At 37.3% G+C, this 25,019-nt stretch overlaps 1 protein-coding gene across 3 annotated transcripts; it reads left to right on the top strand.

Annotated features, from left to right (window-relative positions):
- The first annotated feature begins 563 nt into the window (after positions 1–563).
- Positions 564–22,080, top strand: arhgef7a (Rho guanine nucleotide exchange factor (GEF) 7a). 3 transcript variants are annotated; one of them, XM_058393405.1, is made up of 22 exons: positions 564–1,139; positions 4,163–4,246; positions 8,548–8,632; positions 9,002–9,135; positions 10,018–10,213; positions 10,343–10,431; positions 11,375–11,469; positions 11,637–11,732; positions 12,317–12,439; positions 12,533–12,671; positions 12,760–12,819; positions 13,977–14,123; positions 15,392–15,478; positions 15,585–15,663; positions 15,749–15,888; positions 16,514–16,735; positions 17,408–17,501; positions 17,587–17,676; positions 18,090–18,260; positions 20,023–20,122; positions 20,237–20,291; positions 20,387–22,080. In XM_058393405.1, the coding sequence occupies exons 1-22, from the start codon at positions 975–977 to the stop codon at positions 20,507–20,509; spliced, it is 2,574 nt and encodes an 857-aa protein (XP_058249388.1). In that variant the 5' UTR covers positions 564–974; the 3' UTR covers positions 20,510–22,080. The 3 variants fall into 3 exon arrangements, with proteins under 3 accessions (XP_058249388.1, XP_058249386.1, XP_058249387.1); XM_058393403.1 differs by lacking the exon at positions 18,090–18,260 and having other exon boundaries at positions 568–1,139; XM_058393404.1 differs by lacking the exons at positions 20,023–20,122; positions 20,237–20,291; positions 20,387–22,080 and having other exon boundaries at positions 568–1,139; positions 18,090–19,249.
- The last annotated feature ends 2,939 nt before the right edge of the window (positions 22,081–25,019 follow it).

The following is a 25,019-nucleotide window of genomic DNA, read 5'->3' as shown; positions in this document are numbered from 1 at the left end:
GTGACTTTCAGTTTTAGATCTCCATCAGCTATTTCATTTCAGACTGGATAGAATGTGGCTAAAACTAATCTGAGACACTGCTAAATTTACCAGAAATGGAAACATAGTAAACACTGTAGATATGCCAACAATGAAAAAATGAATTCAAGTAAGTCTAACCAGTGACCAGTGATACGAATTCATACCTATTAATAAAAACTCTCAGGATTTACATTTTTGCACTCTTTAACAAAACCTATGCAAGTTCAAATGATCTCTTTGTTGTCATGGCGACATTGTTAAGCTTGATCTAAGATCAATATGGAAATTAATATTTAAAAAATCTGATGTTTTCTGTATGACTGCGTGCACTCTCTCTAATATTGTAGGTTAGATAGCGCCTCCTTGAGGTCACCTGAAGAAATAGCGATAAGAAGAAAGAAATGGAGCCTATAGTGTATTTTCTTGTAGGAGGAGCGATGAACACAGTGCACACTAGATGTGGAATATTATTACGTATTATAGGGAATAGACTAATCACTTTTTATTCGTCAGACCCTTAATGGGATACACTATACCTACCTTACAGCACTATACCTACCTTACAGTAAACCGCGGATGTCTTTGCCATGGCCATGTAAAATAATGTGAAACCTATCCAGTGAGCATGCAAATAGGTGCGCTCACACACACACACACACGGCTGTCAGTGATGTCATTTGCCAGAAGGTGAAGAAGCAGACGAGGCAGGTGGAGGGTTGTGTGTGTGCCTGCTAAAGGCGTTTTTGACAGCCACATCGTTCATGATTTTTAGAAAAGCTTTACAGAGCTCAGAGGGACAGAGACAAGGACAGACTACGCGATGCGCAACATTCACACGGGCGGCTGCACGGAAAATGGTGGCGCTTAATTCAACGGCCGGCTGATAACCGCTCCTTCAATTGTTTTCCTCTTTTACTAACGCCCGGGAACAAGGGCAGTCGCGGCGTTTGACCATGAATCCGGCAGAACAAACGGTTACATGGCTCATAACGCTCGGTGTTATGGAGTCGCCGAAGAAGAGCGTGTCGGATCCGGCCGCGTTTCTGCAGTGCGCGCTGAAGGACGGAGTCGTGCTCTGCAGGCTGATCGAGCGCCTGCGCCCCGGTACAACCGAACAAGTAAGCGCTGTGATGTCCATGATAATGATCAGTTTTTCTGTACAATCGCATTGTGTTTCATTTTACAACACCATACAGCCCATTTCCATAACGTGCCTATGGTATTAGACCTTTAAAAGGGTGATGAACACAATACGTTTAATATATCAAATATTTAATATTCAGCACAGGATATGACTGAATGCTGCGTACGTGTTGAAGCAGCGCAAATTTTGTTAAAATCGTAGTCTGCAGGCCTGCGTGTTTACCCTTATACTCTTCTCTTCTGGAGAGAAACAGGCCTGTATGCACTGGCTTCGCTGTAGGTCATCTGTAAAAGGTATAAAAGACAGTAAAACCTAGGCTATATGATCACATTTTTATTATGAAAAGACGTAGGCTCCCTATCTAGGTCACGTCTGTTGATATTCAGTATTATTCCACCTTTAGAGAATGGACTGTCATGGATTGCAATTTCATAATAAAATAAGAGCTAGCCTATAGGTCTATTTACTGCCATTAAAACATTTAATTATAACCTACCAAAAGCAGATCACCGATTTTATGCTAAATGCTGTAAATGTAAATGGCACAGGTGGACTATTAATACCGTGTGCTATTTTAAGTATTTTGCAGGAGGTTTGTGTGCACATTAAAGGGTGCTGACACCTTGTTAATTTTTCATATAGCCAACTGCTGTCCTGTACACTAATATTTAGACAAAGCCCTGCATGGGGACAGTCTGATGGCTGCAAATGGAGAGAGGACATAGGTTGAAGGCAGATAAATTGGTCCACCGTTTTGGCAAATGATCAAAGATTTTAAGAAAAATAGGAACTGCTAGTTAAAGGTTGTTAGCTTTCTATAAGGGTTCTACCTGGAGCCCATTCTGAAAGGTTGTTTATTGTTGTTCTGCATAAAACCTTTAAAGATCCCCATTTGACAATCAAAGAACACTTTAAGGGATCTAGATTGAATTTTTTTGTTGTGTACATGTCTGTATACATTTTTATTAAGTCAGTCATATTTTATAATGAAGAATAATGATCAAATACATTCTTAAATCCTATAACCAGTTAAGTGTCAAATGTTTCCTGGTAAAATGAGCCATTCATTTAGGTGAAATGAAAATGTAGTTAAAAAGTTGACCCAGTAAATGCCTATTAAATCGTAAACTCTTAGAATGGCATATTAGGGATACAATATTGAGAATTGCATTAGGGCTGGTATTTAGGCTACATGAGATGCTGGCTTGATATCGGACTGGATATGGCATGTTTTCTGTTCCAGTCCACTGGTGTATTTTTGGAGTGAATGTGTGTGATGTTGACTGACATCTTGCATGTGTACTTTCAATATGGACCTTTGGGATTTCTTATTAAAAGCAGATGCCACTCACCTGGGCTTTTGTACAGCTTCAGTAAATGAGCTGCTCTCAGTGCAGCTAACCATCTGCCATCATAAAACTAATAACTGACTGTCATAACATTGTCAATGACATTGTAGAACCTCTCATGGTAACAATTGCATTCATCCTGTAAATCCACCAAGGAGAACCAGTCCTACAGTTTGCATGAATTACATCTGATAACCTTACAATATAAGAAGGTCTGTAAGAACCAGTTTAACCCCATTAATGGACATCCTGGTCCTTCTTATAAAAACAAAAAGCCTGATGAGTTTCAGTAACATTTTCTTTAACGTTGTTGCATCTGCCTTATGTTGCTTTCACTCTCAACAGAACCATTCACCACGACTGGTCTTTCCAAATAAGAGACCGCTTGGTTAGAGACCGCTGATGAGTCTGCTTTGATATAAACTCCGATTAAGGGAGCAATAAGTGCGCATAGAGGGCGCTTGTGAGCACCTTTATGAAACCTAAAATGGGAAATGGGACACCTCTCTGCCTCATTTGTTACTAACCAGCGCCTGCTAGGTCTGTGAGGCTGAAGGTGTGCCATTTAAGACAGGAGCTAAAGCATCTTTAACAGTTATATGGCATAATATAAATACACATTTTTTTGTGTGTTTTTTTTATTTGGTACACTTTTTAAGTAATTAGATTTTTTCCTGGACCTGCAAGAGAGTAATATGCAAGTATTAGGTATAATTTTGATGCCCATATTTTAAAACAAAAATTAAGACAGATTACCAGTTAACAGTTAAAAGAAGCTGATAAATAAAATAAGACAAATTACTATAAGGAAATAATTAGGAAAAAAAGAAAAGGGAAGCTATCGGCTCACAGTATAATTATTAGACATTTGAGAGTATTAACTAAGGTTTAAGTTATATGTGGCAAGAAAGTACATTTTTGACATTAATTTATATTATAATTATAGTTATGTGTGGTCCTGCGATGGACTGGCGACCTGTCCAGGGTGTACCCCTGCCTTTCGCCCTATGTGTACTGGGATAGGCTCCAGCAGATCCCCGTGACCTTAATTAGGAATAAAGCGGGTATAGAAGATGAATATAATTAATATTATATTATATTATATTATATTATATTATATTATATTATATTATATTATATTATATTATATTATAGTCAAGGTATGACATCATAGATTGTTTGTAGATACACTTTTACGCATAATAAAATTCATGTTTAACATTCATAAAAACTGACTGATTAAACACATTCCCCAAACTATAGAAACCTTAAAGTCATTCATCACATATTTTTTATTGTTTTTTTTTGCAAGTAATTCTGTACGCAGTCTGAAAATAAACATGCCTCAACATACCTATCTACACCAGGCTGGATCAGACAGCTTGTTTTGTTTTGCCCGCCTCATAAGCAATAGATGCGTCCCGACTCCAAACTATCGCGTCATTTCCGGTTATCTTTCCTCACTTCCTAGAGTGGGCATTTAGTTAGGGTTATCGCTGGACGCGCTGGAGTCCGCTCTTCCCTGGACACTCATGAGGAACAGACTATTGCTCAAAGTGCTCTTCGCCCCAGATCTCCGCGAGCAGAAGAGGGAAAAAGTCGCACTCCTGACTCAATCGCTCTCCTTGCTGTTTTCCTTTTTCTCCAGGTTTTCCAGGAGCCCAAAAACGACAGCGAGTGTCTGAGCAACATAAAGGAGTTCCTGAAAGGCTGTGCTGCGTTCCGTGTCGAGGTGAGTTCATTATGGAACACAATAACAGCTACATTTTCTGATGGCCAGTTAAAGAGATGTTGGTGCTGAAGCGGCAAGGGTTATGGTTATGAATAGCGGTACGTAGAAAAACAAAGGAGTCTTGTGGACGGAGGTTAACAGTAGGAGGCACAGGCATGAACTGAGCGCCAAATAAATTGCTTTGTTGCTATGAAAAAGATTCACAGCGTAACAAAATATACAAATGAAACTTTCCACATCCATACGCATGCATTCGATTTTTACGCATAACCTTACTGCTGGACATTTTAATAGTCGGTGATATTAAGGATACCATGCAGTGTTCATTCATGTGATACTTTGTGCTTGATGGGATTATTCATGCTCTGAAAACATTTGTGTTGCCTATTACTTGCCCTCATCTTTCAAAACTCTTCTTTCAACTCTCTGTGATTAGTTATAAAATAACAATAGAAAAGTTATTCATGCTTTGCTGTCAGAGTGATATCAGCTTCATAAATCCCTTTCTTCCACTGAGTTTGTTTTTGTTATGATACTAGCACCTTATAAATATCCTGTTGTTCAATTATTTATGTATAAAGTGTTTGAACCATATTAGTAAACATTATTAGTACATAAACATTATTGTTTGCTCCACATATAGGCTACTAAGTAAACAGTGCCATACACTGCTGCAGATATTACACCATTCTTTTTATTCTTCACATCTGTGGTTAGACTAACAGATTTTTAACTGTGTAAGATTGTCCGTTGTCTTCTTTTCTGTTATGAATTCTACTTAAAGTGTGCCAGGTGAAACTCTTCCCCCATTGTTTCTAGGACGTATACGCCTATATATTTCATTAAGTGAGAATACAAAGGGCCAGATTGCAGCATGCTGAATTATGCGCATTTATTATGGAGCCAGATGGGTTTGGATAGAGCCCATATAGTTGAGTGCATTGAATGAAGACGGGGGTTTAGTCTGTCACTGGCTCATCTCTTAACTGGGTAATGACAAAAAAAAAAAGCAGATTGTAAATATTTAATGAGGTTTTTAACGGTGAGTTGTTTTGGTTTTCTTTTGATAAAGAGCTGTTTGAGAAGAGCTTATGCACATGTTATGTCAGTTTTCTGCTTTAGTTACAGATGAAGTAAGTGAATGGTGTGCTTTTGTTTCTTTCGTGTGTACTTGCTGCATTATAAAACTGTGCACTGTGCAGGATGCTGCAGGAGTCTCCACACATGTAGAGTGCTGACACGTTGCAGTGTCCTGGCATTGCCCGTGGCCAGCTGGGCCATGCACACACAAGCCCCTCTTTGTCCAGGATGAACGCTGTTTTTGAGAAGCTAGTGTATTCTGCCTGCATCATTGCTGTTGTGTTAGATCACAACTCACTGTAAGATTTCCACATAGGATACTGATTCCCCATCCATGGTCTGTTCACACTGTTAGTAGGGTTTTAAATAATCTAGGATTATTACCTCAAACTCACTGTGTGTTTTCATACCAAGTTTGTCTGCTATATTCTATACTGTAATCATTTTTTTGTGCATATCTTTATTATTATCATCCTCAAATTACAATCAAATGAACAAAATTGTTTGGGGTTGACAAAATTACCTATAGTTTAAGGGAGGTCTGTCAGGAGATTCACCTGGTGGTCATTTCACCACATTGTTGATTATTTTTCTAAAACAATCCACAGCATGCTGTGTTTGTGCATCTCTCTCAGATTCTTGTTATCGTTATCTTGTTAAGAAATGAGTGATTAAATGTTTGTCGGATTTATATCAGGTTATCATAGTAAACAGTAGATGATCCGATAGGATTTTGTAATTGATCCAAACAGGATCAAGGCCTCAGCAAGAGACAAGTTCAACTTATTCTGTTTCTGGCCTTGTGACTTTTATGTCTAATTTTAAATCTGTATATCTATAACCAAATATTAAACATTAGGAAGTATGCTTCTTTATTATTTTTTTATTCTTGTATTCATGATAAAGCTTTTTAGGCTACACCATGTGTAATAATACTAATCATGCATGCTGTCCAGTAGAATTGCTAAAAACAAACAACAAAACTAAACAACAACAACAAAAAACCAAGCTCTAGACAATGTTTTAACATTATACTGATACAGAGAAGGTTTATCCAAATGCATCTGTTGCCTCAGTAACAGAGCGGGGCTTAAGATTAGCTTGCTTTGTGGAGCCTAAACTGATGGACATTATTCAGGCTTGTTGAAACAAGCTTGGCTTATGGAGTTGGCTCACTTTATGGAGAATCCCCTGATTAAAGTCAATGGATCTATGCTTCTTGTGTATGAAGAAGAACAACACAAATCTCTGTAGATCTTCAGTTCTCTGTGTTGTTACTACACTTATAGAAACATGAAGTTTTCTGTATGGATGTAGAGTCACATGTTAAATTTCACCAAGGTTGCAAAACAGTTGGTATGCATCATCTTTTGTGAATTTCTTTTAAGGGGGAATTTGTAACACTATACTGTTATCATAGTCAAATGTAGAACAATTCAATTCGATTTTACGGTAGTGATGCAAGCACTCAGTTGCTTTCCTGTCTTTTTGTTCAGATGTTTCTAAAGAGTTCCCACTATGAACCCTGATTCAGTTGTCTGGTGCATACCTAAGTATTGGTGGAGTCTTCTCATCTGTCTGACTGGTTAACCCGATGCACAGAGCTGTTTATTCTCCTTAAATGAATTATTTATCCATGACTGCTCAGACCACTTTGTTTTGCCGTCCATGTAGCCCGTTTTATAAACCACTGCTTTTCTCAGATCAGCTGTACTATTTGCTGAATTGTTATTTACCCCGCATGCTAAAATAAATGTGCTTGTTCCTTTGTTATGTTTGTAGTGTGTTATGACAGCTCATTTCTGCATCACATCAGTTCTTGTATGTTTTGGCACAGTACACTTAAATTCATGGATCAGCCTGACTACAAGTTTTCTAATGTAACTGCAACTAGAGCAAAAACAATGCATGCACACACACACAGGCAGGACCTTACACTACTAACAAATATACACTGAAACCGTTACACATCACTGCTTCATCCTGCTTTCTCGTGGTGAATATATGAAATCAGTGGACAGTGCATTTGATGTCTGTATTTCACGGTCAGTGGAACTTGCTGGCATTCAGCCGTATTATGATTTTGCCTCCCCTCTAGGGTTTGCTTTCCACTTCATTATGTAACATCACAAGAGAGCTAAAGTACCAGATTAACTTCATAAGATAGGAAATGTTGGAATCATTACAACCAGGTCCAGAACATCAAGCTGAATGACAGGAGGGTGTGTGTAAAAGCAATTATACAGATGCACCAGCAGCTAGAGTGAGCTGATTGAGGATGAGACTAAACTCCACATTTCCCATCAAACCTTTTTGTTAACTGATTTATTTTGCACAATTCAAGCTTTTGCAGCTAGTTTATTGATTGGTGCTCTGACTTGCTAATTCATCCATCCATTCGTCCGTCCATCCATCCATCCATCCATATCTGTCCATCCATCTAACCTTAGTATTGGTCATATTTCTTAAGGGCAACAATAATTTTACCACATACCTTTTGGGATGATTTATGTTAAAAATGAGTTTATATATAAATTTACATAGTTTAAAAAATAGTTACTTTTTGAGAATATAATTTTTAACAGGAAAAAAGATCAACAGTTTATCCTATTTATTGAGTGGAAAATTGTAATTATTGTGTGTAATATTTATTTTATATAATCATTCTGCACTTTATGATTTTGAAATAAATCTGAAAGGGAGTGTGTGTGTGTGTGTGTGTGTGGACGTGTGTATGAATCTGTAAGTAACACTTTTTACTGTAGTAGTCTCAATGGGATCATATAAAAGTAGATACTGTTTAATGTCCTCTAGGTTATGAAAGAAATGATTTATGATTTAATTTTAGAAATTTTGTAAAGTTAAAAGCTACTCTTGACAAATTTGATCAGCAGGTCTGAAATTAACCCCACATTCCTGACATGTAGTTTAACATATATTGATAGGGTTCATACTGTTTGCAGAATTGAGCTGCCCAATCCACTCTTCCTAAAACAAAGCCGATATGTGACTTGAGTTTGTGTTGTATAAATGAATAGCTTCTTTCCTGTTTCTTTCCTCAATTTCCAGTGATCATCTCAAAATGATCAAAAATTGAGTGTATTTTTTGAAAAAAACAAAAAAAAACATTTGTGTGATGTTTATATGTACTTACTGTGATCATATTTATATGAATGTAACCCACATTAATGGTGATATTCATCTCTTTTCTTCCTCTGTAGCCATTTGAGGCAAGTGACCTGCTGCAAGGCCAGAACTTCAGCAAAGTTCTCACCACATTAGTGGCTCTCAACAAAGTGACTGCAGGTGGGTTTTACACATTACTCTAACATATGCAAGCAGCTTTTTAGAGGTAGAAGATGTTCATATTTATTGTTTAAACAAAAGTGATCTGTGACGTGTTGAGTTTGGTGGTAGCTTGATGGCAGGTTAACATGACAAATATTAATCTATTATATTTTCAAAACACCATTTCCTCATGTTTGTTAAATGTCTCAACATTTCTAAAACTTTGAGTATATTAACATTACGTTATTATCGTCCATATTGAACAAAACATGTCTTTCTATCATTGTTAGGTATATTATATACTGTACTCTACTTACCAGCTTTTACTATGCCTGGACCTATTTGTATTTTTATTTATTTTTTGTTTGTTTACTTGCACCGGACCAGATATTGGCATTGGCAGTGATTCTGTATGCACTCGACACTCTACTGCCCATCGCATCAAGTCCTTTGAGTCTCTGGTCTCGCAGACCTCACTGGGCCGATCGTCCAAACTCCTCCATAACCAGTTCCGAAGCCTGGTGGGTATGATTGTATACTAAAGCAGTGACACTCAGTGACCTCTATCTGTCAAGTTGCATACTGTCGATTTCATTGTTGACACTTTCCTTATCCATTGGTTTCACATTTAGTGTCAAACTACTCGCACCCAGATTATTTATGATGTTTGGAGAAGTGATGCAATAGACAAGCGTTCAACCTTTTGTGAGTTTGATTCACTATAATGCCACAGTAGTCTGTGGCCAGGAGTCAAGAACTAAAATTGGCTATGCTGTCTGGGTCAGAGATCATACTGACACTAACCAGTTGTGAGCTAAGGTATGTAGCAGAAGGTAGATGGTGCTTTCACTCAAATGATTTCAGCTATCCTTGTGACACAGCAGGAATAGCAGTTTGAAAAGGAGCTCATGCTAGGTCTTACTCTCCCTGGCTAAGAAGTGTGTGGGAATTGGTTCATGACCAAATTGGGGGAAAATAAAGAAATTTGAAACATTATTATTTAGTTTGGAAAAAGGAAAATACTGTATGATACGATAAACATCGAACATCACAAATAACACAATATATTTATATACATTTTTATTGATTGGATTATAGAAACGTAAATATCAATTTCAGTATTGATACTGATATTCTGATTATCGTCCTTACCATACACAAAAATCTGTACACTTCTTGTGCAACTGATGAATAAGGGCCATTGTACTGATGAAAAGCTTATTGACTGTGAAGTCCAATGACAAAGTATACTAGATGCAGATTAGTATTGTGAATGTCAGAAGTTAACATTTTGGTGTAGGGTAACCACTTTTTTATGTATATATTTATTTATCAAAAATTTATATCTGTTAAAAATTTGAAAAGCAAATTTTGTCTGTATTGTGTGATATTTCCTGTTTTAGGATATGACCGAGAATAGTAACAGCCAGTTGGTGGTGAAAGCTCGCTTCAACTTCCAGCAGACCAATGAGGATGAGCTCTCCTTCACCAAGGGTGACATTATCACCGTCACCCGCACAGAGGAGGGAGGATGGTGGGAGGGCAACCTCAACGGAAAGACTGGCTGGTTTCCAAGCAACTATGTCAGAGAGGTCAAAGGTTGTAGCAAGTGTCAGTTATGTAGAAAAAAATGCCTTTCCTTAAACTGTTTTATCGTTTTTGATCCTTTTAGGACTTTAGTGTGTGTGTGTTTGTGTGTACGAGACTGAATTTTGTCTTCTGTCACAGACAAACAAGTTTCCCCCAAATCTGGAACACTGAAAAGTCCCCCTAAAGGTTTTGACACCACTGCCCTTAGCAAAACCTACTACAACCTGGTGAGAATTTGTAGCTCAGTAATTTTCAAATCTTTAAACATGTATGTTTGTATTATGTTTGAAATTTCAATCAGTATCTGATAAAACCAGAATATATGTTGGCTGTTGAAAAGTCATTTTGGGAGATGTCCTCACTGGCCACTTCTAATGGTGAAGTTTCTGTTGTCTGAGGGATATGGAAGAACATTTTATGTAAGAGTGCCCTAGTTCTGTCAGACTGTTTTTTTCTCCCTTTGACACTTTAATGCACATTTCTGCTTCTTGTTATTGATGGGGGAAGAAAGTGTCATCTCTTTATTTAATATGAGTGCTGAACTAGATTATAAATGGAAATTGAGCAGCATATGTGCATTTATAATTCTTCATTATTTCCTCTTCAGCAAAAGTCACTCTGTCCTTACTTTTTTTAAAGTAAGGAAGAAGACAAATTGATGTCTGTTACATCCAGATTATTTTTCGTACATGATGTTCTCATTAGCAGAGGAAACCAGAGAAAAAATCCTTTAGGTTTTGTGTATAACTTGTGTCTACTAGAGCGAACACTGGGAATGCCTGCAATCTGGGCACAGTTTATTTAGGTATTTTAATGTAGTTGTTCTGAAAAGGCTGTCACTACATAACCTGCTGTCATGCTGCCTTTATTTTTATAATATTAATAATGACTTTGTAATATTTATGTCCTCATTTTCAGAGTTATAGTGTATACTTTGCATGCTGAATTTAAATGCACGCTTATATGTGTTAAATATAAAAATGATCAATGTAGTGTGGACAAACAAAAGGATATATGGGTATTTAGTGTAGATATGTGTTTTTTTTCTATGAGAAAATAAACAGCAAAGAAGTTAGCCTTTAATTGCCTCTGTTTAACTAAATGTTTTAGTTTGATGTCTGGTAATGGTAGGTTAACATCACTTTGTCTGACCTACCTCTGTTTCACCAGGTGCTACAAAACATTTTAGAAACGGAGACAGAGTACTCAAAGGAGCTTCAGAATCTTCTGACCAATTACCTGAGGCCACTTCAGAACACAGAAAAGTGAGTCTTTTTTTGTTTTAGTAGTATATGACGTCCACCCCAATTCTGTATTTCCTGAAGTGCCCAAATCACAGAGCAGAATAATTTATGTACAGTAGAATCTGTTGTCTTATATCTTTGCATTATATTTACAGTGATGCATGTACTTATTTCTCATTGCACTTCAGACTTAGCTCTGCAGACATCAGCGTCATCACGGGCAACCTGGAGGAAATCAGCACCTTCCAACAAACTATTGTCCAGTCACTAGAAGACTGCACTAAGTGAGTGTCCTTAATAACCGACTACTCCGTCCACGGTTCCACTCTTAATGAAGTCTTTCAGACTCATGCTTGATTAAATGTACAGATGCAGTATATTGGCTATTGGAAGACTATTGATGGTTTTCACATCTTGAAAAGGATTTGGTGTCTGTAGTTATGATGTATGACACAGTAAGATAAATACTGTGGTCAGGAATTCTCTGGTGTTTGTCACTTAAAAGAGTAAATGTCAGATTAAATTAAAATGTTATAATCCAGCCTTAATTTCTAGAATTAGACCAACAATCATATTAGAGAAAGACGAGCAGATTTTCTTTTAGGAAGTCAAATAATCACACGAATCTCTTCACTTTAACAATAATATTTCTCTAGAACAAGCTGACATGAAGTACTGAAGTACCTTTTTTCTACTAGAATAACCCATTATTTCTGTTCTCTATTCCGGTCTCTATAACTGATAATTATTCCCAGCTCTGCTTTAGAGAAGTTTTTAATGAGAAGCAAGAAACTGTGAGAATGGAGAATCATTATTTTTTGTGTTGTTTTCTGTGATTTTAATTTGTTTTCTGACTTTGCTATTTCAGACTTCCAGAGCTACAGCAGAAAGTAGGGGGCTTTTTCTTAAACCTTATGCCCAAAATGAGAGCATTATATACAGGTTACTGCTCAAACCATCCATCAGCTGTTAACATTCTCACTGAGCGCAGGTATGCCACTGCAATCTGTCCTACATTTATACATAGTAATTTCACTGGAAGCTATAAAATATTGTTGACGCTGAGTGTTTGTCTGCCTCATAGTGAGGAGCTAGGAGACTTTATGGAGAGTAGAGGAGCAAGTTCCCCAGGCATTCTCACTCTGACCACAGGCCTGAGCAAACCTTTCATGAGACTAGATAAATATCCAACTTTGCTGAAAGAACTGGAGAGACATATGGAGGTAAGAAAATATCTCCAAGCATCGTTTTGAATATGTACACCTGAATTAAATGAACAAGCAGATAAAAATATCTCTGTTTTGTCCTCAGGAGGGTCATCCAGATCGGACTGAAATCCAAAAGTGCATGACTGCATTCAAGAATCTTTCTGTGAGTTATAAGTATAATTTCTGTTAATTATTTTTGTTTATATAATTAAAATAGAATATTGTGTAAAATCACTGAAGGATGAAGTGAATAACACTTGTTAAATTGGCACCTGTCACAAGGTGGGATATATTAGGCAGCAAGTGAACAGTCAGTTTTCAAAGTTGTTGTGTTGGAAGCAAGAAAAATCGTCATGCGACTTTGACAAGGGACAAATTGTGATGGCTAGACGACTGTCAGAGCGTCTCCTAAACAGCAGGTCTTGTGAGGTGTTCCTGGTATGCAGTGGTTAGTACCTAACAGCGTACCTACGTGGTCAAGGAAGGACAACCAGTGAACTGGTGACTGTATCATGGACACCTAAGATTCACTGATGCAATCTGTCTGGTCTGATCTGACAGATGAGCTACTGTAGCATAAATAACTGTTAATGCTGCCTCTGATCGAAAGGTGTCGGAACACAAAGTGCACCACAGCTTGCTGTGTATGGGCTATGCTGGATAAACACTTGTGATCCATGCAGGCCCCATCTCATATCTTACAGAACTTGATGATCTGCTGCTAACCCTTGGTGCCAAATAAAAAAGTGTGTCTATCAGCCATGACATTAAAACCTCCAACCAAGGGTCTCCCTTGTGCCACTAAAACACTTCTGACCCATTGAGAGACTTCACAAGACCTCTGAAGGTGTGTTGTGGGATCTTTCACCAAGATGTTAGCAACAGACTTATAGATATATAGACCAATTTGTGTCTATTTTAAGTACTAACCACTACATACCGGGAACACTCCACAAGACCTGCTGTTTTGGAGATGCTCTGACTCCGTCGTCTAGACATCAGTTAAGCCCTTGAGAATGTTTCTCAGATCCTTACACTAATTTTTTTTTCTGCTTCCAACACGTCAGCTTTGAGAACTGACCTCTCACTCGATGCCTAACATATTCCACCTCCTTACAGGTGCCACTTTAAAGAGATAATCAGTGTTATTCTCTTCACCTGTTAGTTATTTTAATGTTATGGCTGATTAGTGTGTATTACTCTTATTAGTAGTGTGATGGATTATACACTTATATGCTGTCATGTCACACTGCATTATCACTTAAGTGTGGAACGTTTCAGTGGTAACCATTTTTCCACCCGATGTCTCTATGGTTACAGGCCCAGTGTCAAGAGGTGCGGAAACGGAAGGAGCTGGAGCTGCAAATTCTCACAGAATCCATTCGTTTGTGGGAGGGTGAAGACATCAAGACTTTTGGCTGTGTGATCTACATGAGCCAGGCCATGGTACAGAACCAAGGCTGTGAGGTGAGACTCGTTTTTTTAAATAGGTGGGAGTTCTTTGTGTTTATGTATTAGGCATTCGGTTAGTATGCATTAAATTATACAAATTAGCTTCAGTCTAATTTGATTGGACGCATTGTCTTCCAAGACTGCTGATATTTAGTATAACAGCATAGGTACATTTCCATTTTTTACATCACTCTACTTGTCTTATTGTGTCTGAAATGTCAGGCAGTTGCTCGATATTAATTTATTGTTTATACAATTATATTAAGAAACATCACTCTCGCAATCATGCTGTTGTACTGAATATCAGCACAGCTGTCATTCTTCATTGACTTTCTTCATTGCACAAAGCAAGGTTGGAGTGGAAGAGCTCGAGGAAAGTGGGAAACACCTCTATATTAATGCCCATGTTCATGGAACTGGTTGCTTAAAAAGCACAGTCATGCAACAGTCATGGGGGAAAAAGTCATGGGGAGAAAGTACACCCACCTTCAATTGTGTTTTTATTAATATGGGCATAAATAATGATTATGTAGTCCTCACCTATTTCTGTAAACAAACAAATAACCTCAGGTGACAACAAAAAAGATTTTAACATTTTTTAACACAGAAGATTTTAACACACAAAGCAGGTGGTGAAAAAATAAGTACATCCTATAATTCAATAACGCACAGAACCACCTTTAACATAAGGAATGTGAAGTTTTCTGGGTTTTATTTTTTCAGTCTCTCTCCTAATTTTGAAAAAAAAAAAATTCACCTACTCCTCTTTAAAGCATTGCTTAAATAAGGGCATTTGTTGCACAGCTCTTTTAAGATCCTGCAGCAGCACTCTCCTGAATGGTACCTCTCACAATAACTGGCACTGAGTCAACAATGCGAGTATGAAATATTCATACAGATGTGTGTAAAAATGTGAATAGTATTCTTCCTTGGTGAAAAAAGGATGACAAAAGGTCATGAGGGGGGATTATTACAAATGAGATGAAATGAGCTCCTCAAATGATCTAAACTGGAGGGAATTATCAAAGCTTAGGAAATGGAAAAGCTAATGTTATTAGAGAATACTTATCAGATTTAGACAGGGATATCAAAACTTTTTAAAGTAATATGGTTTACTTTATTTCATGGTTTATCAATGTTATTATGTATACTATTTTCCAGTGTAATATAAAGGAATCTGTAATCATAGTAAATGTGTGCTTGATTATAAATTAGTGTTATTTTCTTTATTTTAGTATACAAACTTTGTATAGCTTTTCTCATGGCACTCATGTGTTTTTCAGGAAAGGAATGAACGGTACCTCATGCTTTTCCCTCATGTTCTGCTTATCCTCTCGGCCAGCCCAAGGATGAGTGGCTTCATCTATCAGGTCAGACTATAGTCACCATGCTATGTCCTACTAAATTAGCAGGATGTTTATGTCCATTCCCAGCCCTTCTGTCAGACATTAAAAGTGTCCACTTTGTTTCTCACAGGGGAAGCTGCCATTGAGTGGAATGACAGTAACTCCTTTAGAGGACTGTGAAAGCCACAAGAATGCTTTTGAGCTCTCAGGTAAAACGACTAAATTTTATCTGAAAACATACAATGTAGAGGTGAGTGCATTGGGATTTTTAGTGTGTGTGGTTCTTCCCTGCAGGTTGCATGTTTGAGAGGATGCAGGTTATCTGCTTTAATAAGCATGATCAACAGGATTGGCTGGAGCACCTGAAGCGCCAGACCAAACACACCACCATGACTGCCCCGAGCATGAAGCCACTCACAGTCCCCTGTCACACAGTGAGTTTCAGATTAAAGAGCATGAATTAGGTTTATTCAAAGTATCAGACAAAAAATAGGATCTTTTACATTTCTCAATACAGAACATGCTTTTTTAGGTTTGTACATATGGACTGTCTTTGTAATACAGAACACATAGAATGGGGTTCCTGTAAACATTTTGTCATTGATTTGGATGGATGTTTGGGTTACTATTTTGGTGATTCATCTATGGCCAGCTCTAATCCTCCTGAAGAATGAAGTTCTTTCTCAAACCTTTTGGCTTAAGGCCAACATCAGCTTTTAACTTCCTGGCAGATTTAACCAGTTTTGGTGTTAAATTATCCTGGTACTTGCCAATTGAACTGCCACCATATTTCAGAGCGGACATTTAGTGTTTATGTAATCTTATTTTTTATACCAAACAGACAAATTGTTTGCATATAGTTTATACAAATATTTGTCTTGTCTCACCATTACACAATTTGACACTTTGAAGTTCAGGAGCAAGATTTTGCTGAAGGGTGCCAAAAGTTATGGATAAATAGTATGGAAAAACTAGTTATGCAAAAATACAAATTTAGTTTAAAACAGTCATACTTTCAACTGTTTTCACAATAACACATCTCTTTCCCTCCTTCTATAGCTTCCATCACATCCTCTAACTCCATCCAGGCACGCAGAGAGCCGTGGCCTGACTGTGGCTCCTGCCTACCACACTCTCCCTCACTCTTCCTCTCATGGAGCTCCACACAGCACTGTAATGTGGGGGCCTCTAGAACCTCCTAAAACCCAGAAACCTTGGAGTCTGAGTTGCCTGAGGCCAGCGCCCCCACTCAGACCATCAGCTGCCCTCTGCTATAAAGAGGTCAGTGTGTGTTTGGGTCTTGATATCTATCCTGTTGATAACTTTATGGGATTGGTGGGATGTGTATAGCCTAATATTTTCAGACAGTTTATCATATGTATTATGCACCACAATATCGTCAAATTTGGTCAGCAATGAAAAGATCAGAGGCAGGCTCAGGACAATTCAAGGGAATCATTATTTTTCACTTTTGCGCACACACACACACACAAAAACGGCTCCTTGCTACTCAGCACTCTCACTCATGATATTTGTCTTTCACAAATTTATCCTTTCTCCAGCATACTGCAATACAAAACCTAGGTTTTGCAATGCAGATGCAGATCCTTACCATTCTCTAAATTGTCTGTAGTGTGTGAATGGATGTGTGATTGTGCCCTGTGATGGGTTGGCACCATGTCCAGGGTGTCCCCTTCCTTGTGCCCCGAGTCCCCTGGGACTCCAGATTCCTCATATCCCTGTGTAGTATAAGCAGGACAGAAAATGGATGGATGGACTCAGTTGGGTCTGAAATTTATGATGATGCCAATACATAAGATTCTTTTAAACAAACACTTTTTCCATATAAAAATTTGATGTTCTTTGAAACTTGTCTCCTGTATTTATCTCATTGTATCTCACCTTAAACTCTCTCATTCATCCTGACTCTCCCCATTCTTTGCACTGCTCCAGGACCTCAGTAAAAGTCCCAAAAGTATGAAAAAGCTACTACCCAAGCGGAAACCTGAAAGGAAGCCGTCTGATGAGGAGTTTGCTTTGAGGAAAAGTAAGTTGAATTCGGATTTGTTCTTGCTGCTGATGGATGAGAGTTATTGTTGGTGACACATGTAATGGCTCTGTAACTGCAACAGGTACTGTAGCACTGGAAGAGGACGCTCAGATCCTGAAAGTGATTGAGGCCTACTGTACGAGTGCCAAAACCCGACAGACTCTCAATTCAAGTAAGATTAAGTCTGTATATCTGTCATAGGAGTAAGGCAACATAACACTGTGTCTCTTTGATGTTAACAAATTCACTCTTGGAACTATGGTAACAATATCCTCTTTTTCTCTTTCCTCTTCACTATTTTTGACATCATTTATTCATTCACTATTAATCCCTTTCTCTTATTTCTATACACTTTTTTAACATTCACATATAACCATTTTTCTGTTTCCATTTCCATGTCTCCACCTTGGTTACACTTTTTTTTTTTTTCTTTCTTTTTTTTTTCCCTTACCTTTTTATTCATATGGATTTTGCCATCCCATGTACCACCATTGTGTTTTGGGGGAAATCTCCCACTCTTCATTCATTTGTTTGGACTGTCCTCCCCTGCTACGACTGGTGTGCTGTCTCCTCTGGCCATCTCAGCATGGCAGGGAACTGATCTGATGCATAACCACGTGTTGGATCAGTCGAGCATGGAGTGTATGGGCCGCCGCAGCAGCATCTCTCGGCCCGAGGGCAGCTCGGACCTTTCAGAGGACTCGGACTATGACAGTATATGGACGGCTCACTCTTACAGGATGGGGCCGGTTTCCCGTAAGAGCTGCAGCTCCTACATCTCCCACCAGAACTAAACTCCCTCACTTGTACTATTTAACTTCATTCACTTTAGTTTATTTATTTAATTTATTTTGATGTTTATTTATATTTTTATTTATTATATTTATGTCTTTTCACTTGCCTGTATTAATTCTCACTGTTTGTCCTCTTTGTGCACTTCCAAATTGGTCCTTGTTGCCTTGACACCTTTTTTGCCTGTTATTTTTATGTCCCCTCATGTGATAGTTGGGGAATATGCCTTTCTCTTTTTGTCTTTAACTATTATTTCATCAGTATGAATAAAGAAGGACATTTGTTTTTTTGTTTTGTTTTGTTTTGAAACATGATCTTGTCATGCTAGAAATTATAAGATCTCAACTTTGTAAATATTTTAGTATTGTCATATATTTGAAATGTGAAGTATTATGGTTTACCTAAGGGAAGCATTGGACACGAATTCCAGCTTCACTTTTTTTTTAGGATGCGAGACAATAGAAGAGTTGAACACAAATGCTTTGGTAAAATACAGGAAAATCCTGAGTTCCTACTTTGGACAGTATTAGCGGATGTACCTCTGTCTTTTATTTATGTATTTATTTTTTGTCTTGTACAGTACATGCATTTTTTTATTTTTATATGTTGTTATGTATGTTCATAATAATGTCTACATATGCTATGATTGCCAAAATATGCTGAATTTTAATGTCCCTTCAGAGCTATAATTTTAAACCAGGTCTGTGGTTTGTGGTTCTTTGTTACTCATTTAAAGCTCTGTGAGTACCTGTAGTGTTATTAAGATGAACTTTTTCTCTCTTATGTACGATTTGTTTATCAGACAGAAGAGAAATACATATTGCCAGTTACAAAAGTACTTGAACAAAGAATAAGAATATAACTCTTCATGTTGTGTTGTAATCCTTGTGACCAAGTTCTCTTCTGTGGTAAAACAAACAAAAAAAAAAAAAATAGACAAGAAATGCAAAACACTTGCTGCCCTTTTGTCTGTTATTCTGTGCCGGTATTCTGATTCCCTGTACAATTCAGAAGTCAGTGATGTTTACGTGGTTCAAAAATAATTAATGTGTCCATTACATATATATATATATATATATATATATATATATATATATATATATATATATATATATATATATATATATATATATATATATATATATTTATATATATATATATATATGGGCAGTGTATATAATATATACTATATATTATATATAATATATATAATATATAATATATAATATATATATATAATATATATATATTATATAATATATTAATATATAATATATAATATATAAAATATATACACACATACATACAAACAGATTCCAGTATGACAGAGCAGTCACTGTAATATACATTTTCAATAAATATTGGCTTTGTTAGACTTTTGTCAATATTTTTGTCCTTTCTGGGGAACCGTAATTTCTTTTTCAATGCTTAATTTCTTTATACATGTTTCTTATTTTTTCAGCAATTTAAAAATGTTAAATGCCATATATGTAATTCATGCCATACATATGTAATTCATAATTCCTTAGGGAGCCATTACTGGAATTTTCCTGGCTTTTTCCTTCCTGCATGACTAACCTGTCTTACTTCAATCTCCTGCACAATTCTTTTAATCTGATCCTTTCACTGTTTCAGAGCACGTATGCCTCTTTAACTGTTTGTACCAATCAGTCCTTCACATAGAGATGTGTGGAAACCAAATTGCAGGACTTTTCTTTTGGAACAGGACAGAGGAGAGACACTGCTCCAGCCCTTATACTACCTGCAGAGGAGAGGATAATCATGCAGGAGATCAAAAGCAATGGACAGACTGTTATGGAAGAGAAGTAAGAGTACATGTGTTTCTGTCTATTTTTCACAAACGTCAAATCGACTAATTATGCTTGTGTATAATAAATTGAATTAGAATACATCAGCGTAACCCATTTTAACTCTTACAGGAGTCTTGTAGATGTTGTGTATTCACTAAAGGATGAAGTCCAAGAACTTAAACAGGTGCGTGTGACCCATCTTTCTGTTTCTTTCTTTGTGGAATGACCGTTACCTTGTTATGTTTCCTGATGCTGTCATATGACTTAACTAATCAACAGGACAGTAAGAAAATGAAACGATCCCTGGAAGAGGAGCAGCGAGCTCGTAAAGATCTGGAAAGAGTTGTACGGAAAGTTTTAAAGAATATTAATGACCCATCTTGGGATGAGACCAATTTATGAGCTCGTGAGAAAGCTTCTTACAGGTTTGGTAGCATTTGTGAAGATTTAACATTGCATTTTCCCCATGAACGTCTGATATAAAAATAGATTAACATTCTCAGCTCATTATCTTGTAATTAGTGCATTTACATGTCACTGCAATCTTTGAAGAAGTTGACATGCAGATGGTTCATACCAAGGAGGTACTTATGGCCAGAGGTTTTATGAACACTTTACCATCAGACTGATATGTGTTTTTTCACAGCCCATTCCAGATGTAGTCCCCCTTGCTATAATAATAAGCTTCACTCATCTCGGAAAGCTTTCCATTTGATTTTGGAGCACGGCTTTGGGAATTTGTTTTCATCCAGGTACACAAGCATTAGTGAGATTAAGCACTGATGTCAGGTGAAAAGACCGCAGTGTTCAAGTTCATTCCAAAGGTAAAGGTCAGGGTTCTTAACTTAAGCTCTTCTGATCATGATCATGACATACATAGTCATGTCCCTCGCTTTTTGCACAGGGGCATTGTCATGCTAGAGCATGTTTGGGTTTCTTAATTACATTAAAAGAAATTTTTTTTTAAAGCTACAGCATATAATCTACATATTTGTGTGTGTGTGTACAGTTTTGTGGCAACAGCTTGGGGAAGGTCCATTTGTGGTCAGGTGTCCACAGACTATTGGCAATATAGTGTACTTTTGAAGGAAAAAAAAGAAGACAATCCCAAAATATAAATGAGTCCATGGCAGACAATCTCTACATTGCTTCAGCGTTATTTATTCGTGACCAATTACAATATGTACTTAATATGTTTGTAATTAGTTATTGACTAATTGTGTCAGACGATTCCTATTTAACTTTTTTTAACCTCCACACAGTTTATTTCAGGTCATTATGTATTGGAATCATGTAAATAAACGAAGGGGTGTAATTCACTTCCAAGAAAAACGTGGCCCTTACAACTGACATGACCATGCAATTATGCTAGAAGGGAAATGGCTGTGATTTGTACATTAACTCTTTCTGGTTCACCTCAGCTACTATACTGATGCAGGAAACCTCACTGACAGTTGTAGATACTACTGCTGCACATTGTGTTAACTGTAAACTTTGTGTTTAGAAATACTCCATATATGTAATTTGTAAATACTCCACAGCTAATTTACTTATTCCAGATTTATTTCATTTTCATTTAAAAAGTGACCTGGAACTAACCCTATAATGCCTAATTCTGCTAGGTTTCCACAAGCTCACTATATAATGAATATAGATAAACTTTTAAAAAAAGTTATCATGCATGTTATGTTAGGGTGTTAATGCAATAAAGGGTCTGGTTTTTGTTTATTTTTTATTTAATAGCATAGTAAAAATGTTGGTACCACTACATTACTAATAGGCCTTGAAACATGACTCTGTATTACTTGTAGCTGCACTCATGCGTGGACTGATCTTTCTGTGAGTGCTCTCTGAGGACAGTCAGGACTGTAATTACCTCATCAAAACACCTTTACTGTATTTACTGATTACCCTTACCTCCATACAACTTCCTTTCTATTGTACATTCTGTAAATAAAGATGTTTTCTTATGATTTGGTGACTGTTTTGAAGCTTTATTTATATCATTCTTTGTTTATAACGAATGTACTATACCTCAGCAACCGATTACTTACATTCTTTTTTTTTTTTTTAATACATTTTTAAAATTTCAATCATGTGTCACTGATGAGCCACAAAGTATATAGAAAAGAGTGTAAAAGTAATAGCAGAGTTTAAACCGGTGGAATTTCTAGACTTAGTTCATGATGGTGAGGCCAATGATGAGGATGATTTTGTGCCTTTGTCTCTCTTCCCTGTACAGCAGTGCAGGATGAAGGTTGAGCATACACCAGGACCTATTACACTGACAAGGCAATCTAGGCCCTTTGTGGGCGATGATTCTACTTCATTGATTTACAATGGAAAGGATATAATTTTGCTGGTGTTGGCAAAAAGCTCAAATGTCAGCCTTTTCAGAATGCCAGCATTGCCTTGTTCGTGGATGAATGAGGAGAAAGTCACCTTTTGTCTCCTGTTAAATATTCCTGCATAAATACAAAGGGGCATAATGCCATCCTGATAAAATGGAAGCCCTGATTTATCCCGATTTATCCTTTCGTGTGTAGATAAAACCTGCAGATAAATGCCAGGTTGGCCTTTTCATTTTTTTGTTCACTTCTATTCTTTTGCATTTTTTTAAAAACCTCATTCAGACGGTATCGTTGCTTTCAGTGGTATGCTTGTATTATTCATAAGACAACTGTCTTCTACACAAAAAAACAAGAATATTATTAAAAAGGAAACAGAATGATCTGGTCACTTCTCATCCTTAGCCAGTGGATGATTTTCCTGGCTGTCGTTCTAGTTTTTAGCAGTAGTCTTAGTATTATTAAAGACTAAGGGTGTAGACTGAGGAGCAGACAGTTGAGGACAATGCGAGTAACACCTGTAGAGTGTGATGTTGCTCTGTTTGACTCTTAAGTTTCAGGTATTAATACCTCCAGTGTTACTGACAGTGAACTATAATAGCTGTCTTTGAAGACCTGAGTGAAAGGGACAGCAGGACTCTGTGGACATTGAATCAATTAGCTTTTGACCAACCTATACACACACCCGCACACACACTTCTAAGACCCTGTCTTTTCCTTTCTTCCCCTGGGTCTATTCAGTAGCTTGTGATCATTTAGATTTGACATGCATTGTGGCTGAGCTTGTCTTCCTCTTTTGCTCTCTCCCTCTTTTGCTACTGTCTGTCATTAATTTCCAGGCTTTACAATTTGCCAAAAAGAAAGAGAAAGGAGAGTGAGGGACGGATGGATGGATAAGAGCTCAGTGTCCTTTTGAAAGGGTTTGTTATTGCACAAAAAACAGCCGCCCAATAATTTTTCGTCAATGTTTAACTCTAAAAGCCTTTCCCCGTCAGCTTTGAAAAGAAGAGCAATAAAGCCCTATTGAAAAGGACTGAATAAAAACAGTCCTCTGGGGCTTTGACCAAAGGGCTTCTTTTCCTCTGCCTCTAATCAAATAGGAACTGAAATGAATTAGTTTTCTTATGAAAATAGCCTTTGTTGGCGGGGAGGCCAGTAATTCATAAACAATAAGCAGTGTCATTGTGTGCATAGTAATATATTCATGCTGTGGAGAGGCTAGAAGGCAGTACTATGGCTCTGTGCATGAGGAGAGGGATGGATTACTCCTGGACTTTATAAACAGCTTGCTCAGTGAGTGCTTCTCTTCACTTGTAGGCTCTCTGTCTCGTTTTCTCTGATTTCTTTTCATCCTTTCCATCTTTTTCTTATCTTCTTTCTTGCATTTATGGTTGTTCTTTCTTCATTTCTCTTTTTTCCCCTACTTCTCACAGATACATCTTTTTACATTGCAGCAATGTGCGTGATTTGGAGCTTACGTTTAACTCTCCTCCCTCCCTTTCTTGGCGTCAGAGGACCTGATTTTTTTTTTTCTTTACATCTAACAAAGTTGGATGCAGTGCTTGATTTGTCTCCTAAATGTTCGTCTGCCCTCCCTAGAGGATTCTATTGCGACTACAAGGTGTGGAAATAGTGACTGGTATCCTGAGGGAATATCTGATGCCTGTCATCACAGAGCAGGTGCAATGCTGGAACAGACGGTGTAGAAGGAATTACAGAAAAAAAAGGAAGCAAGTAAATGGAATTATAACTTGAGGATATGTGTTTTCTATTGCAGGGTGTTTGGATTTGCACAATTTATGGAACTACTTGAACAAACATGGGAACATTTAGTAGTTGTCTCCATAAACATTTTCAGCCAAAAGTGATTGCAAGCTAATAGGAGGAAACAGCTGCTGGCATCTGACCGTACTTGCTGATCACCAGATTTTTCTTTCTTTCTTTCACCAGTCACTGGAATTGTGTCTTGACAAAATTGCTATATTGCTCACATAAGAAGAAGCTTGAGGAAACCGAATGGAAGCCCATCTCAGGAAATGACGCTTCTGTGTATCTTGTGATATTACTCCTGAGACTGATATCATCTGCAACTTTTTTTTTTTTTTCAAACTATACCAACACCTAATATGGAGTAATTTACCTTTAGTTTTTGGTGCTGTTGAAAAGCCGGCTTCTAACACATACATCAACTAAAAATATAGCCTTCTCCATAAAGAATCTTCTCAGGACCATTTCTGTGGTGGAAATAGTTTGAGTGAAAATAAATCTATTTTGGAGCTTTGATATGTCAGCAATAAATCAGCTAACAAGTAAGTGAGTGTGTTTCGTGTATTTTAGGCTCAGGCTGAGTATTTGCTCGTTACAGAATGGACTGATTTTACTGGACATTTGGTTTCTGTCAGTCAGAAACTGATATGTCTATATGATTGAGTCGGTCAGTTTTGAATCACAGAAATATTGTTTGCACGTTGTTCATAACCTACACCAGGGGTCGACAGGGACCACAACTGATTTTCTGGTAGAAAAAAGAAAGACATGTTGTTTTTACATACAAATCAAATGCT

This window comes from Hemibagrus wyckioides, linkage group LG06 (assembly GCF_019097595.1).
Source record: "Hemibagrus wyckioides isolate EC202008001 linkage group LG06, SWU_Hwy_1.0, whole genome shotgun sequence".
NCBI classification, from domain to species: Eukaryota; Metazoa; Chordata; class Actinopteri; order Siluriformes; family Bagridae; genus Hemibagrus; species Hemibagrus wyckioides.
Note: the sequence above shows the minus strand (reverse complement) of the source record. Positions and strands in the feature narration are given on the sequence as shown.

Excerpts from the sequence above, each read along its gene's own strand:
- arhgef7a (XM_058393405.1), top strand. The coding sequence starts at position 975 with ATGAATCCGGCAGAACAAACGGTTACATGGCTCATAACGCTCGGTGTT. Across the intron at positions 11,733-12,316 it reads TCACTAGAAGACTGCACTAA|ACTTCCAGAGCTACAGCAGA; the intron begins GTGAGTGTCCTT and ends TTGCTATTTCAG. Across the intron at positions 16,736-17,407 it reads CTGCCCTCTGCTATAAAGAG|GACCTCAGTAAAAGTCCCAA; the intron begins GTCAGTGTGTGT and ends GCACTGCTCCAG.